The 16,912-nt window shown below is 41.6% G+C and overlaps 1 protein-coding gene across 2 annotated transcripts in view; it reads right to left on the bottom strand.

Moving 5' to 3' along the window:
• The window catches only part of LOC125123409 (MOB-like protein phocein), a 43,725-nt gene that overhangs the window by 18,291 nt on the left and 8,522 nt on the right, over positions 1-16,912 (bottom strand). The window contains exons 1-2 of one of the 2 annotated variants that reach the window (XM_047773150.1): positions 8,168-8,303; positions 3,069-3,131 (exon numbers count right to left, since the gene is read on the bottom strand). In XM_047773150.1, the coding sequence (XP_047629106.1) occupies positions 3,069-3,131; positions 8,168-8,227 (123 nt within the window). In that variant the 5' untranslated portion in view covers positions 8,228-8,303. Of the gene's footprint in view, positions 1-3,068; positions 3,132-7,828; positions 8,021-8,167 lie in introns of those variants that run through there. The other variant, XM_047773151.1, reaches the window with a different exon arrangement.

Genomic DNA, 16,912 nt, shown 5'->3' with positions numbered 1-16,912 from the left:
ATATTCATGGATACTAGTCGGGTTTATAACCTGATGAGCCACAACGGGAACTCCCTTTTACAAACTATTTAAAGAACACCAATTCTTTTCAAACTCTTCCATATAGGAAAAAACCAACGCAAACATCATAGTAACTGTGAAAAACTGAAAGCCTTCCTCCAAGATCAGGAACAAGATAAGGATGCCTGCTGTTGCCATTTCTATTCAAAACAGCATTGGAAGTTCTAGTCAAAGCAACCAGGCAGGAAAAACAAATAAATGGCATCCAGATTGGAAAGAAAGAAGTAAACTTAGCTCTCTGCAAATGAACTAATCTCATACATAAAAAACCTAAAAGATTCCACGAAAAAACTGTTTGGACTGATAACTTCGACAGAGCATCAGGACAAATCTCTACTTTTAAAGGAAATAATATCTGTACTTTCCCTCTTAATTTTTACCAATTTCCTGGCATAAAGCTCCAGGTTTGTATTTCTGTATCCTCTGCAAGGCCTACCTCTTTGCTAGCCCATTAAATATTTGCTGATTGAATAATACATTTTCTTTTCTTTTTACGGCTGCACCTGCGGCTTATGGAAGTTTCTGGGCCAGGTTTATTTATTTATTTATTTATTTTTGGCTTTTTTCTATTTCTTTGGGCCGCTCCCGCGGCATATGGAGGTTCCCAGGCTAGGGGTCAAATCGGAGCTGGAGCCGCCAGCCTACGCCAGAGCCACAGCAACGCAGGATCCGAGCCACGTCTGCAACCTACACCACAGCTCACGGCAACGCCTGATCGTTAACCCACTGAGCAAGGGCAGGGACCGAACCCGCAACCTCATGGTTCCTAGTCGGATTCGTTAACCACTGCGCCATGACAGGAACTCCTGGGCCAGGTTTAAATAGGAGCTGCAACTAGACCTACATCACAGCCACAGCCACACCGATCTAAGCCTCATCTGCAACCTATGCTGCAGCTTGAGTTAATGCCAGATCCTTAACCCACTCAACGAGACTGAATCTGCATCCTCACAGACACTATATTGGGGTCTCAACCCACTGAGCCACAATGGGAACTCCAAACAATACATTTTTAAAAAGCAATAAGCAAAGCCATTCATTCATCAATACTTTTTCATTTCCTGTGCTAAATATCTAAATATGACACTAGATCCATTCTAAATGTTTTGCTATGTTTCTGTTAAGATTATGAATTGAAAAAAAAAAAAAGATTATGAATTGAGGAGTTCCCATTGTGGTTCAGTGAGTTAAGAACCTGACATGGTATCAGTCAGCACGTGGATTCAATCCCAGGCCTCGCCCAATGGGTTAAGAATCTGGCATTGCGGCAAGCTACATGTAGGCTGCAGATACGGCTTGGATTTGGTTTTTCCATGGCTATAGAATAGGCCCGCTACTGCAGCTCCAATTCAACCCTAGCCTGGGGACTTCCATATGCTTCAGGTGCAGCCATAAAAAGGAACGAAAAAAAAAAAAAAAGGTTATGAATTGAGTTTTTAATGCTCTAAGAATTCAACTATAATTTTTTTTTCTTTCTTTTTAGGACCATTCCTATGGCATATGGAAATTCTCAGGCTAGGGGTCAAATCCGAGCTGCAGCCATGGCCACACTGGATCTGAGCCACTCTGCAACCTACACCACAGTTCGAAGCATTGCCAGATCCTTAACCCACTGATCAAGGCCAGGGATCAAACCCACATCCTCATGGATACTAACTAGGCTCTTAACCCATTGAGCCAAACAGGAAGTCCCTCAACTATACTTTTATTTTGTTTCCCAAGATTTTCAAATAACAAAATAAATCCAAATAACTACCTACTTTTATTATCTGGCTATCAAAATCAAACAGCAATGGAGTTCCCAGAGTGATACAGTGGATTAAGAATACGAATGCAGTGACTCAGGTTTAGCTTCAATCCCCGATGCCAGTGCAGTGGGTTAAAAGATCCAGCACTGCCACAGCTGCAGTTCATGTTCAATCCCTGGCCTGGGAACTTCCATATGCCACAGGTATGGTCATAAAATTAAATACAAAACACAACAAAACAAACAAACTTGTCCAACAACTAGCACATAATAATTTTGGTCATCCTTTTATTAACTCTTTAAAGCAATTTTTAAGAATTAGTTATGAGAAATTTTTTATTTCCAAATTCCAGATTTTACACATTTGGGAAGAACCACCATTTTTTTTTTTTTTTTAAAGTCAACATAGTATACAATGTGATTTTTAGTAAGAATATTTCAGAATTTCCTGAGGGGCTTTTCAAACCAAAGCTGCTACAGAAGCCCACCTTCCTGATGACTGCCTTAGTGAGCTATTGAATGGTGGCAACAACCTAAAGGGAGGCATATTAGCCCTCAAATATATTGGAGGGGGACAAAAGTTAAGAAATAACAGTAACTAGGGAGTTCCCGTTGTGGCTCAGCGGTTAATGAATCTGACTAGGAACCATGACGTTTCGGGTTCGATCCCTGGCCTTGCTCATGGGTTAAGGATCCAGTATTGCCATGAGCTGTGGTGTAGGTCGCAGACTCGGCTCGGATCCCGAGTTGCTGTGGCTGTGGTGTAGGCCAGTGGCTACAGCTCCGATTCAACCCCTAGCCTGGGAACCTCCATATGCCACGGGAGCGGCTCAAGAAAAGGCAAGAAGACGAGGAAAAAAAAAAAGAAGTAACAGTAACTAAAATTAAAATGTAAAGCTTAGACATGTTAAGTGTTCGGGCATCAAATGAATAAGCTATTTCATCTACTTATGTTATTCTAATTTAGCATTCAATTAATTTTGAATTAAATTCATTCTAAAATCAAACTTGATACCCTAATTTGATATACATTAACAGATAATAAATGTTTTTAAGTTTGATTATAGTTTAATATGCTATCTTAAAACAAAATGAGGTTTATAGTAAAAAAAAAAAAAGATGTTTGACAGAAGTTTTAAATAGGCATCCCATTAATTCCATGGATTCTGGTTTGTGCTAAAAGATACATGAATACTTAACTATGCCAGGGGAGAGAAAATACTTAGGTTAATGGAGCTACAAAAGAAACTACTGTTATTACCTGCTGAACAGCTAGTGTACTGTCCATTTCATCAAAGGATTCATCAGGCCAATTATAGAAATCCTATAAAAAAAATATGTCATGGTTAAAGCACATTCAAAATTACAAAGAACATGCAATATTATTATAATTAACTTCAATTCTTAATAAAGAGCCAATGTCATACTAGAGAAGAAAAGCCCTTATACTGTTAAGTGATATGATTATTAGTGAATAAGTTGAAGGTATCATTTGATGTTTTAAATGAACAACATGATTTTATTTAAATGAACATTGTTACATTTTTTTCAACCACAAATCCCTCAAATATGACTCCTATAAGCTTTTCACATATTACTTAATTGATGAGATAAGTCTACCACTTTTTTGTTTATAGTGGTTGAATATCTTTGCAAGTTACACTGAAGAAAAATCTCCAGGCACTAAAAAACTGAATCAGTTTTTATCTGAAGACAATAGCTAGTTAGTAGCACTTACTACTCCATAAATTATTTATGACAGACATTGTAAATTATCATTCCAATTCCAAATGGTTCGGAATATTTTAAATTTCTAAATCAAAATATGACCTCCATCAAAAAGTAGTCATACAAACAGAAAGACCCCTTTTAAGGGGAATATTTTTATGGATCACCTTGTTCTGGTTCTGAATTCCTCTATAGATAGTTCAGTTCACAGGCATGGTTAAGAACTTTCAAGTGTTTACCTATATATCCTTAGTAGGAGTGCAATGCCTAACACACTGTAGGTACCCAATAAATGTCAGGGGCAGAATTCCCGTCGTAGCTCAGTGGTTAAGGAATCCAACTAGGAACCCATGAGATTGCAGGTTCGATCCCTGGCCTTGCTCAGTGGGTTAAGGATCCAGTGTTGCTGTGAGCTGTGGTGTAGGTTGCAGACATGGCTCAGATCCCACGTTGCTGTGGCTCTGGTGTAGACCAGCGGCTACAGCTCCAATTAGACCCCTAGCCTGGGAACCTTCATATGCCACAGAAGTGGCCCTAGAAAAGGCAAAAAGACAAAAATAAATAAATAAATAAATAAATGTCAGGGGTAAAACTGGAGGAAAAAGTAGTAGGAAACCAACAACCTACAACCCTATATGAATCACATGGCTAAGTCTCCAAACACCTTGAACAAAATTTGGAGCAAACTGGAGAATACAGTGTACGATACCACATGAAGAAAGGTTTAAGAAAGTGCAAAACATACTTATGAATATAATATATATATAATCAACGTATAAAGGAAAGAAAAGGAATGATAATTACCCTTACTGGTTAGGAGTGAGTAGAAGAACGAAGCATGTGATACAGAGGGATTCAACTATACTATTAATGTCTTAGTTCTCAGTTCTGATGAAATACCCTTTTAAGTGTCTTAAACATTTCATCTTTTGTTTTAATAGTTGTCTTATCTGAATGAAAATGAACTAATTTTATTTTAAATGTCAAGAAATAAAAACAACTTTCTAGAAATTATTCCAGGATACAGATATCATCTACATATTATTAGAAAATAGTTTTAAACAGCTTCCTTTCTGGACTGTAGTGAAAAACGTTGCTATCACGAGTTCCCATCGTGGCTCAGTGGTTAACGAACCAGACTAGTATCCACGAGGAAGTGGGTTCGATCCCTGGCTTCGCTCAATGGGTTAGGGATAAAGCGTTGCCGTGAGCTGTGGTGTAGGTTGCAGATGTGGCTCAGATCTGGCATTGCTGTTTCTGTGGTGCAGGCCAGTGGCTATAGCTCCTATTGGACCCCTAGCCTGGGAACCGCCATATGCCATGGGTAAGGCCCCCCCCAAAAAATGTTGCCATCAATAATACACTTTGCCTACTCCCTCATTTAAAAAACAGGAAAGTCTGTAGAATATTTTGGTTTTTAAAATATTAGAAAACATGGAGTTCCCGTCGTGGCTCAGTGGTTAACAAATCCGACTAGGAACCATGAATTGTCAGTTCGATCCCTGGCCTTGCTCAGTGGGTTAAGGATCCGGCGTTGCCTTGAGCTGTGGTGAAGTTTTGCAGACGTGGCTCGATCCCGCGTGGCTGTGGCTGTGGGGTAGGCTGTCAGCTACAGGTCCGATTCGACCCCTAGCCTGGGAACCTCCATATGCCACGGGAGTGGCCCAAGAAATGGCAAAAAGACCAATAAATAAATAAAAAAAATATTACAAAACAAAGGAGTTCCTGCTGTGCTGCAGTGGGTTAAGAATCGACAGTACTACAGTATAGCACAGGGAACTATTCCCAATCTATTTGGGATAGACCATGATAGAGGATAAGGAAGACATATATATGTATGACTGAGTCCATGTGCTATACAGCAGAAGATGGCACAACACTGTAAATCAACTATACTTCAATTAAAAAAAAAAAAGAATCCTACTGCTGAAGCTCTGGTTGCTGCAGAGATGCAGGTTTGATTCCTAGCCAGGCACAGTGGATTAAAGGATGGCTTTGCTGTTGCTGCAGCTGTGGCTTGGATTCAAACTGGCCCAGGAACTTCCATGGGTGCAGCCATATTAAAAAAATTAAAATATTAGAAAACACATAGTAATACACAGAAAACATGTAAACAAGTTAATTGGGAATTAAATGTTCTGCCTCATCATAACTGTGATATACTTTCAATATTTACAATAGCAACCAAAAATCCAGCTTAATGGAGTTCTTATTTAATTCAGTTAAACATTTATTGAAAACCAATTATGCAAAAAAGACACATGCACCCACATGTTCACTGCAGCACTATTCACAATAGCCAAGACATGGAAACAACCCAAATGTCCATTGACAGATGGTTGGATTAGGAAGATGCTGTATATATATATATATATATATATATATATATATATATATATACACACACATGATGGAATACTACTCAGCCATAAAAAAGAATGACATAATGCCATATGCAGCAACATGGATGGAACTAAAGACTCTCATACTGAGTGAAATAAGTCAGAAAGAGAAAGACAAATACCATATATCACTTATAACTGGAATCTAATATACAGCACAAATGAACGTTTCCACAGAAAAGAAAATCATAGACTTGGAGAATAGACTTGTGGCTGACCAGGGGGCAGAGGGAGGGAGTGGGAGGGATCGGGAGCTTGGGGTTAATGGATGCAAACTATTGCTCTTGGAATGGATTTACAATGAGATTCTGCTGAATACCATTGAGAACTATGTCTAGATACTTACACTGCAACACAACAATGGGAAGAAAAAGTATGTATACATGTATGTGTAACTTGGTCCCCATGCTGTACAGCGGAATAAACAAATAAATAAATAAAAAAGAAAGAAAAGAAAACCAATTATGTGCCTATATCCCAATCTAACCATTAAAAAAAAATAGGAAGATACTCTATCTATTCTATTATTGTTCTAAATAAATCATTTTTGACTAGACGTTATTGCACTGAAAGAAATCACTGTGAGAGACAAGGGATAGGATAAAATGCTGCTTAAGCAGCCCTTTAAAAAAATCCTAACCTTTTCTGTTACATTTTATTTAACAATTTTGATCTATGACAATGTGGTAAAAGCAAAGGTGCTTTCTTATAACAACATACTTACTCAGAACAACATAGCAAATGAGTGTTAAAATACTGAGTTAAAGTATATGATTTTAACTAACCTTTCAAAATTAAGAACTTTTGAATACGTAAAAATGGATGATTCTCAGATTGTGAGTACAAAAGTCTGCTTATGAATATAAATAGAAATCTAGAGTTGATCACTTAAAAGTATCACAAACAATGCTCCCACAGAATAAGAAGTAAAGGTATATAAGAAAAAGATCATTTATAAAGAAAGAAACTTTGGAAACAGCAAAGAAAGCATAAATAATATAAATTCCGAGTGGTATAACCATAAAATTGCCAACAGAAGTAATTGACATATGACTCCACTAAAAAAAAAAAAAGACTTTCAAACTAAACTCTCTACAATTCAGTACTAAAAGCAACTTGTTAAAGAGAAAACTAGTGAACTAAGAATCTGGAGACTGTGTAACTCTCAGCAAATGCAATCTAACATCTGAGTTCAGTTTCCTTATTTACAACACGGATCTGGGAAGGTATCTGTATGTAAAAGTTTCCTTTGAAAGGACTCCCTTTCAAAGATATTTCCCTTAATATCTTTCTGTACAAGATATTAAAATCTATTCTCTGGCATATGGTCATAGCTCCACTGTTGCTTCTGTTTGTTTTTTTCCCACCCACTTGTCTTCTTTAAAATTACATTTTAACACATCTCTTCTGATTTCGGAGCATCTACTCAATAGCAAACCATTTTTTGCTTGGCAAATTAATCAGATGAACTTTAAATGCCTACTTTATTATTTTTTTTAAACAATGTGAGGCATCCCCGTCTTTTGCAAACACCAAGAATCAATACCTAAACAAGCACCAACTCACCCCAAGTACCGCCCTATAAAAAAGTTGATAAATTATCTGTTCATTCCCTATGCGTCACACATAATAACAAGGAAATTCACAAGGAATGACAACTAACAAGTCACAACCTGATGATGAAAACTTGCTGGACCAGAGAACAGTTACAGCGAGAAGTAGTCAAAGACAAACAGCAAGAAAAGGAGGATAAAGCAAATTATCAACTCCCAAATCCGGCTAGTCAAGCTGGACGGCAAGTCCGGCACGTCAGAAGCCAGGTAGGACCTGGAAGCCAAAACGAAGTAGGCTGTGGCAGCCCCGACCCTCACGGAAACGCCGGGGTCTCCACCTGGCCGGCCGCACCCCTGAGACGCTGGTCAGCTGGGGATCAGAGAAGAGGCGAGAACAAGCGAACAAGCAGTCGCTGTGGACAGACTTCCAGCTCCAGGCCTCGGTGGCCTCACGCGCCCCGCACGCCCATCCTCAAATCCGAGCTCCACAGGCCTCGCGGGCCGCCGCCGCCTCAGTGAGACCAAGGGGCTGAGGCTCCGGAAGAAGAGGCCGGGCACCAGTGCCCCCGCCCGCCCGACGCCCGGGCCCAACCTCCTCTCAGGGGAGTCCACCCTCTACGTGCGGCGCGGCTCAGCAGCAAAAGCCCCCAACTCCAGCAAAAGTGTAGACATAGTACCTGAGCCTTGGTGCCTGGCCTGTTCCGCCTCAGCACAGCCGTCCCCTCCGCCATGACCATAGTGCCAGAGTCTGGGCGGCAAGAGTCGATACCCGGATGTAGAGGACGGCTGCCTGCGCGGGGGGCGGGGCGGAGCAGCGCTCTGCGTCCGGGCGCCGGGGAGGGGTGGCTGCTGACGGCACAGCCCTAGCCCGCGCGGGGCAGGGCGGGAAGCCTGGGAGGAGTCTCGGAAAGGGCCGGTTGGCGAAGGGAGGGGAAGGCGAGAGAAGGAACAGCCCTTGGCTAGCCGGCGGGGAGGTTAGGCAAGAGACCCGCGGTGGGGCGGGGGTGCCGAGAGAGGCTCCCGGGAATACGCAGGTGGGCTTAGAGGGTAATGTGCAAGATCGGCAAAACGCGTTGGTGTATCTGTTTAGGCTTAAGTTATACTGGAAGAATAGAGCTTGCGCAATGGCGACCGTTTCAGTAAACCCTTGTGCAAGCAAATGCCTAGGGAAGTGTTAATTCTGTCCCGAAATCACCTTAGACATGCAAAGTGGGAAACAGGCCAGCAGTCTGGGAAAATTCCACAGACCCTGCGTGAAATCGATCCAATCTCAAATCAGACTGCGGTTGGGAATGTAAAATGATATTTCCCCTACCCGCTAATTTATCTGAGATAGAGTGGACATCTGGTACTGTGCATTAAATAGACAAAATTAGCTTGTATTTTTTGCAAGTCAGAAGCAGGAGGAGGAGTTCCCGTCGTGGCTCAGTGGTTAACGAACCCGACTAGGAACCACGAGGTTGCGGGTACCACGAGGTTGCGGATTCGATCCCTGGCCGTGCTCAGTGGGTTAAGGATCCGGCGTTGCGGTGAGCTGTGGTGTAGGTTGCAGACGCGGCTCAGATCCCGCGTTCCTGTGGCTCTGGCGTAGGCCGGTGGCTACAGCTTCCATTCGACCCCTAGCCTGGGAACCTCCATATACCGCGGGAACAGCCCTAGAAAAGGCAAAAAGACAAAAAAAAGAAGCAGGAGGAGAAAATGAATGCCCCTTGATGGATGGTGGTAGTTTTACATCTTACAGGATTTCAGATTTCCTCTGTTGCAAGTTTAACATGTTCTCTAAAGTCATGAAATCACAGCAGTAATAGCAAACTTTTTTTCTGTTCCTGCTTAGAAACCTTAAATCTTTGATCTGGACTGAGGGAGGCCTTAGGTTACCAGGTGGAAAGACAGTTAAAAGGGTGAACAGTACATATAGCAGGGTGATTTCCAAGAGAGAAAACATCAGTTATCAGGTAAGCCTAAAGATGTATGGAAAATGCTGAGAGCAGAGCTTTGTAACAGACAGCCTCCAAAGATGGAAATAAGGAGAAGCAAGGTTGGTTAAAATGAGTGAGTGCAAAGCTGAATAACTGTCAGTGACTTTGAAGCCTGTTCAAAAGTATTTAACAACAGGAGTTCCCATGGTGGCGCAGTGGTTAACGAATCCAACTAGGAGCCATAAGGTTGTCAGTTTTATCCCTGGGCTCGCTCAGTGGGTTAAGGATCCGGTGTTGCCATGAGCTTTGGTGTAGGTTGCCGACACGGCTCGGATCCTGCGTTGCTGTGGCTGCAGTATAGGCCGGTGGCTATAGCTCCGATTAGACCCCTAGCCTGGGAACCTCCATATGCCGCAGGTGCGGCCCTAGAAAAGACAATAAATAAATAAATAGATAAGTTTTTAACAACAGAGCTATATTTATTTACCTTTAAGTAAGATTCCTTCGTTCTGGAAGATGTAGAGACTGGTAACTTTTCAAGAGCAAGAACAATTCCATCACTCCCTCCCAGATATCAAAAGATTTATTAATTCAACAAATATTTATTAAGCACTGAGATACAAGTATGAAAAGGCCCCATAAATTACTTAGAGTCTAGCAATGGGACAGCCATTCAAATCACCAATTCTCTTACTAAATACACTGAGAATCTAAGACAAGTGTTCCCTAAGTGTTGTCTTCTTTAGAGAGATATGGGAGGGTCTGTAGAGAGCAGAGGCTCAGATAGGACTCTTCATCTGCAAACAACCCCCTTCATTTCCTCCAGGGATTAAGTTACAATTTCTCAGATTGTGTGGTACTGTCCCTGAGCTGTATGTCAGTTACTATAGTTGGGGTTCATTTTAATGTTCTCAAATCCACATTTGTAATACTGTTTCAGCTCATCTGAAGAGAACAAAAGAAAAAGGAAGTGTTAAATTCAGGAACAAAATACTCATTCAACTCTTTGAAGAGTCTAATAAAGTTGCCTTATGATGTCAGTTCTGGCCTTGTTCACTGGAAGAACCTTGTTCTTTATGGTTGAAATGTTTCTAGCTCATAACCTTCACATTTTAATTCCTATCAGTCTGCAGATTATGACCTCCAAAAAAAAAAACAAACAGCTTTATAACCAGGATTAATTTGTGGGGGGAGGGGAGAAGAGAGAAAAGAAAAGGGCCCAAGTAATAATGGTTTACTTGAATATTTTGGAAGAAGATTAAAGAAGGAGTAGTCTTTTTAGGACCGCACCCAAGGCATATGCAGGTTCCCAGGCTAGGGGTCCATTCAGAGTTGTAGCTGCCGGCCTACACAACAGCCACAGAAACTCAAGATCCAAGCCACATTTGCAACCTACACCACAGCTCATGGCAACGCCGGATCCCTAACCCACTGATCGAGTCCAGGGATGGAACCCGAAACCTCATGGTTCCTAGTTGGATTCGTTTCCGATGTGCCACAACGGGAACTCCCAGGAATAGTCTTTTTTAAAGACAACATGGGAGTTACCTTGCTCAGTGGGTTAAGGATTTGGTGTTGCCACCAGCTGCGGCATAGGATGCAGATGCAGCTCGGATCTGACATTGCCGTGGCTGTGGTGTAGGCTGGCAGCTGCAGCTCTGCTTCTGATTAAATACCTAGCCTGGGAAATTCCATATTGTAGCACCCTGCCCCCAAAAAAGGTTATAGACAAATTTTTTGGATTTATAAAGTTCAAATCTAGACAAATTTGACTCCAAATGAGTGAGATACTGAACCCCATGGCACATCATCACTTCATTTTACTCTCTAGAATTCTGTTGGGTTGTTTCCGCCACCACCACCCCCTTTGGCTCTACCCACTTAGAAGTTCCCAGGATCAGACCTGAGCCACAGCAGTGACACCACCAGATCCTTAACCCATGGAGCCACCAGGGAATGCCTAGAATTCTATTTAACAAATTAGTGATTGTGCTAATGGCCCCCAGTGATTATTATCTCCTGGCATTTCCACCTTTACATGATTCTCTCTCACACTAAATAGGGTCGACCTGTTTAACCGATAGGATATTGTGAAAATGACATTGTATGACTCCTGATATTAGGTCATAAAAGACATTATGGCTTCTGCCTTGTTCTCTTAGCTCACCTGGCCTAGGTGAGGAAGCTGTCATGTGTGAGGACCCTCAAGTAGCCTATGAGGGTTTGCTTGGTAGGGAACTGAAGCTCCTGCCAAAAGCAAGCCTCAACTTGCCAGCATGAGTGACCATCTTGGAAGTATAACTTCCAACTTCAGTCAAACCTTTGGATTATGGCAGCCACATGAAAGACTCCAAACTAGGATCATCCAAATAAGTTCCTTCCAAATTTCTGACCTACAGATCAGAAATGAGATGTTTATTGTTATTTTAAGCCACTAAGTTTGGGGTGGTTTTTGTTATGTAGCCATAGATAACTAATACAGTAGTTCATGAGTTTTTAGGAAGGGAAGATATGTTCAAAAGAGACAAGTCACAACAGACTAGTCTCATTCCCTCTTTTCAACAGAGCACCTAATGTCTCTCATGAAGTTAGCAACATTTTCTACCTTTATTTCCTTCTTTTTTTTTTTTGGACTTATTGTCCTTTTAGGGCTGCACCCACGGCATATGGAAGTTCTCAGGCTAGGGGTCAAATAGGAGCTGTAGCTGCTGGCCTATGCCACAGCCAGAACAATGCCAGATTTGAGGTGCATCTGCAAACTACTCCACAGCTCATGGCAACTCAACCCACCGGGCCATGGATATTAGTCAGATTCATTTCCACTGAGCCATGATGGGAACTCCTCTACCTTTATTTTCTTGATGATGCCAATCTCTATCCAAAATTATGCTACCAAAAAAAAAAAGGGGGGGGAGTTCCCATTGTGGTGCAGTAGAAATGAATCCGACTAAGAACCATGAGGTTGCAGGTTTGATCCCTGGCCTTGCTCAGTGGGTTAAGGATCCGGCATTGCCATGAGCTGTGGTGTAGGTCACAGATGCGGCTCAGATTTGGCATTGCTGTGACTCTGGCATAGGCCAGCAGCTGTAGCTTCAATTAGACCCCTAGCCTGGGAACTTCCATATGCCACAGGTGCGGCCTAAAAAAATAAAAATAAAAATAAAAAAAATAAAATTATGCTGCCAATTTAGTTGTTTACTTCTGCCTCCCCATTTTATTCATCCCTGTATCTCCAGTGTCTAAGATAGTGCCAAAAAAAAACCCGAAAAAAATTGTCACAAGAGCGTAAATCAAATATACTTTAATTTTTAAAAAGATAAATTAATTTTTTAAATAGGAATTGCTTGGCGTTCCTGCTGTGGGGCAACAAGATCATCAGCATTACTGCAGTGCTAGGATGTAGGTTCAGTCTCTGGCCTGGCATAGGGGGTTAAAGGGTTGCCTCAGTTGCAGCATAGGGGGCAACTGTGGCTCGGATCTGACCCTTGGCCTGGGATTTCCATATTTCTCCAGGCATTCAAAAAAATAAAAACAATAAATGAAAGGAATGACCTAAAAATATTATGACAATCTGGCCATTTGAAATGAGGAGCTAGATGAGTAAGCATCCATTGATGTTTTTTCCAAGTCATGTCTCCAGGCTAAATGCTCTTTCAGCATTTTGTAAGTGTGGCTAAATTTTAACATGTTTTAAAGAACTAGGCTAATATGTAAGAAGGAAGAAAGGTTGGATCCATTCCTTATCTCTATAATAAGAAAATCTCCAGATAAAGCCAAAATTGGAAAAAAAAAAACCTATAAAAAACCTAAAAAGACCACGGAAGAACCTTATATTGGAGAAGACTTTTCAGAGTTTGAAATAATAATGATAATCTATAATGGAAAGCATTTTTTAATTCAACTACACCAAAATGACTTCCTGAAAATTCAAAGAATAAACAAAATCAAAGTCAAAATGATAAACCGGAGGAAAAACTTACCACAAAGAACAAATTTCCCTGATAAATAAAGATGTCACACAAATCATAAAAGGCCACTCAGTAGAAAAATAAGCATAAGATATTAATATTTCAGTAGGAACAATCAGTTAACAGTAAAGGAACTAGAGATAGCTTTTGTTATTTTTATTTTCTATTTTTTTGGCTTTTTGCATTTTCTAGGGCAGCACCTGCAGCATACGGAGGTCCCCAGGCTAGGGGTCGAATTGGAGCTGTAGCCACCAGCCTACACCAGAGCCACAGCAACGAGGAATCTGAGCCCCATCTGTAAGCCACACCACAGCTCAGGCACCTCCGGATCCCTAACCCACTGAGCGAGGCCAGGGATGGAACCCGAAACCTCATGGTTCCTAGTCGCATTTGTTAACCAGTGAGCCTTGCTGGGAACTCCTAGATATAGCTTTTAAATACATGAGATGCTCATTCAATCATGCACCCTATTCATAATGATAAAATAAATTTGGCAAAATTAAAACTTTATAACATCCTGTACTATTGAGAGTGGGAGGAAATCAAGTCTCGTACATTGCTGGAAGGACTATTAATTGATAGAACTTCTAGAAAGGGCAACTTGGAGATATATATGTGTGTATGAATACGATAAAATGTACATGCCCTTTGATATAGCAATAATATGCCTAGCAATTTATCTTACAGATATACTTGTTTACATGTGCAAAAAAAATGATGCAGAAATTTATTGCAGAAGTGTTTCTAATAGCATAGGATTAGAATATAAATATACATAAATGGGAAATACTTAAATTTTGATTCATCTATATAATGAAATATCATATAGCTATAAAGAGAATTGAAAAAGCTCTTTTGTGTATTTTGCAGATTAAGTCTAAAAAATTGTTTTTGTTTTTTTTTTTTTGCTTTTTAGTGCTGCATTTGCAGCCTATGGAAGTTCCCAGGTTAGGGGCTGAATAGAAGCTGCAGCTGTGTGCCTGTGCCACAGCCACAGCAATGGGGGATCCAGGCCGCCTCTTTGACCTTCACCACAGCTCACGACAATGCCAGATACTTAACCCACTGAGTGAGGCCAGGGATTGAACCCCCATTCCCGTGCATACTAGTCAGGTTCGTTACTACTGAGCCATGACAGGAGCTCCATAAAGACATATTGTTAAGGTCAAAAACAAATCAAAACAGAACAAAGTGACAAATGGTGTGTATAGCATGTTAATTTTTAAAAGGAAAAATGTGTATATGTATGTATATATATATATATATATATAATATGCATAGGATACATATGTATACACAAAACACCCCTGAAAGGAAGAATGTAAACTGTAACACTAGTTGCCCCTGTGGGACTTCAAGGCGTTTCCAAGGAAATAAAACTCAAAAAGCCTGTGGCCTAGATAAGAATTGCCAGACCCTTATCATCCCACCTGTCTCACTGTAACTGTTACAATGTTCCTAAGGACTTCCCCACCCAGCAACTTGGCCTACTCCTTCCTGCCCCCAGTAGAAAAGGTATGTAGCCCACTGCTTACCCCACCCCTATAGGGGCAACATAAGTCCCCAACCAACCAGCTAGTGTATCCAAAGACCCCATCCTTCCTCAACCAACCAGTAAACGTATCAGAAGACCCCGTTCTTCCCCAACCAATCATCAGGTCACAGGTGTATGACAAGACCACTCCTCGCACTCCCTTTATCTTTGGGCTCTAAAAACAGACACGCCCACGCACCCAGAGTCCACTCTCCCTGATTATCAGGAAGTCGGCCCACTGTGTTAACAGTGTCTCTTGCCTCAATAAACTTGTCTTTTCTACACCTTGCTTTAAATCCGGAAAATTCTTTTTCCGCCTGTGTGCAGAGACCACAAAGCCTCCAGTGATGAAACTGCACGGCTTGGGCACAGAGATGGGAAGAAATGTTTTCAGCGTATATCTTTTTTCTTTTTTGTTTAGGGTTGCACCCATGGCATATGGATGTTCCCAGGCTAGGGGTCGAATCAGAGCTGCAGCTGCTGGCCTACTCCACAGCCACAGCAACTCGGGATCCAAGCTGCATCTACGATCTACCCTGAAGCTCGAGGCAATGCTGGATCCTTAACCCAATGAGCGAGGTCAGGGATAAAACCTGCATCATCATGGATCCTAGTGAGGTTCATTACTGCTGAGCCACAATGGGAACTCCTATATTTTTTTGAGAAACTTTTTTTTTTTTTTTAAATTTTGTGGCTGAACCTGCAACACATGGAAGTTTCCAGGCCAGGGACTGAACTTTCACCTCGGCAGTGACCCCAGTGAACCCAGCCGCGCGGTCAGACTCCTAACACATTGTGCCATAAGGGGAACTCTGAGCCTGCTATTTTTTCTCTGAACTTGATTAAAAATTAGATCATGGGAGTTCCCATTGTGGTTCAGTAGGTTAAGAACCCAAGGTAGGTGTTCCCATCATGGCTCAGTGGAAACAAATCTGACTAATATCCTTGAGCGCACAGGTTAGATCCCCAGCCTTGCTCAGTGGGTTAAGGATCCGGTATTGCTGTGAGCTGTGGTGTAGGTTGCAGATGTGGCTCAGATCTGGCATTGCTGTCTGTGGTGTAGGCCAGCGGCTACAGCTCTGATTCAACTCCTAGCTTGGGAATCTCCATATGCTGTGAGTGCTGCCCTAAAAAGCCAAAAAAAAAAAAAAAAGAATCCGTCCTCCGTGAGGATGCAGGTTCGATCCTTGGCCTTGCTCAGTAGTTTAAGGATCCAGCATTGCTGCAGCTGCCTTGGAGGTCACAGCTGCAGCTTCGATATGGCGTTGATTCGTTGATTCGACTCCTAGTTCGGGAAATATCATATGCCATGGGTGTGGCCCCCAAAAGAAAAAAGAAAACAAAAACAAACAAAAAAACCCAACAAAAATGAATAAAATAAAATAAAAATAAAACTATATCATGCCTATGTAGTTAAAAAATACAAAAGGATGAGTTCCTGCTGTGGAGCAGTGGGCTAGGAATCTGACTGCCGTGGCTCAAGTTGCCTTGGAGGTGTGGGTTGGATCTCTGGTCCATCAGTAGGTTGAATCTGGCATTGCCATTGCTGTGGCTCGGATTCAATCCCTGGCCTGGAAACTCGCATAAAATAAAAAAATAAAATAAAAAAAACAGAGAAACCCAGGGTTGACTCAAAATATTAAGGGACATCTAGTGGGAGCTCCCTTCATAGCTCAGAGGTAAATGAACCCAACTAGGATCCATGAGAATACGGGTTCACTCCCTGACCTCTCTCAGTGGGTTAAGGATCCAGCATTGCCATGAGCTGTGGTGTAGGTCGAAGACATGGCTCAGATGCCATGTTGCTGTGGCTGGGGCATAGGCTGGGAGCTGCAGCTCTGATTCGATCACCTAGCCTAGGAACCTCCATATGCCACACGTGAGGCTCTAAAAAGCAAAAAAAAAAAAAAAAAAGCACATCTGGTGCCTCCTTTTTGCAGTTAATCCTAAATTGAGGTTTGGCGTTCCCCTGGAGCACAGTAGGTTAAAGATTCAGTATTG

This window comes from Phacochoerus africanus, chromosome 3, assembly GCF_016906955.1.
Source record: "Phacochoerus africanus isolate WHEZ1 chromosome 3, ROS_Pafr_v1, whole genome shotgun sequence".
In the NCBI taxonomy this organism is placed as follows: Eukaryota; Metazoa; Chordata; class Mammalia; order Artiodactyla; family Suidae; genus Phacochoerus; species Phacochoerus africanus.
Note: the sequence above shows the minus strand (reverse complement) of the source record. Positions and strands in the feature narration are given on the sequence as shown.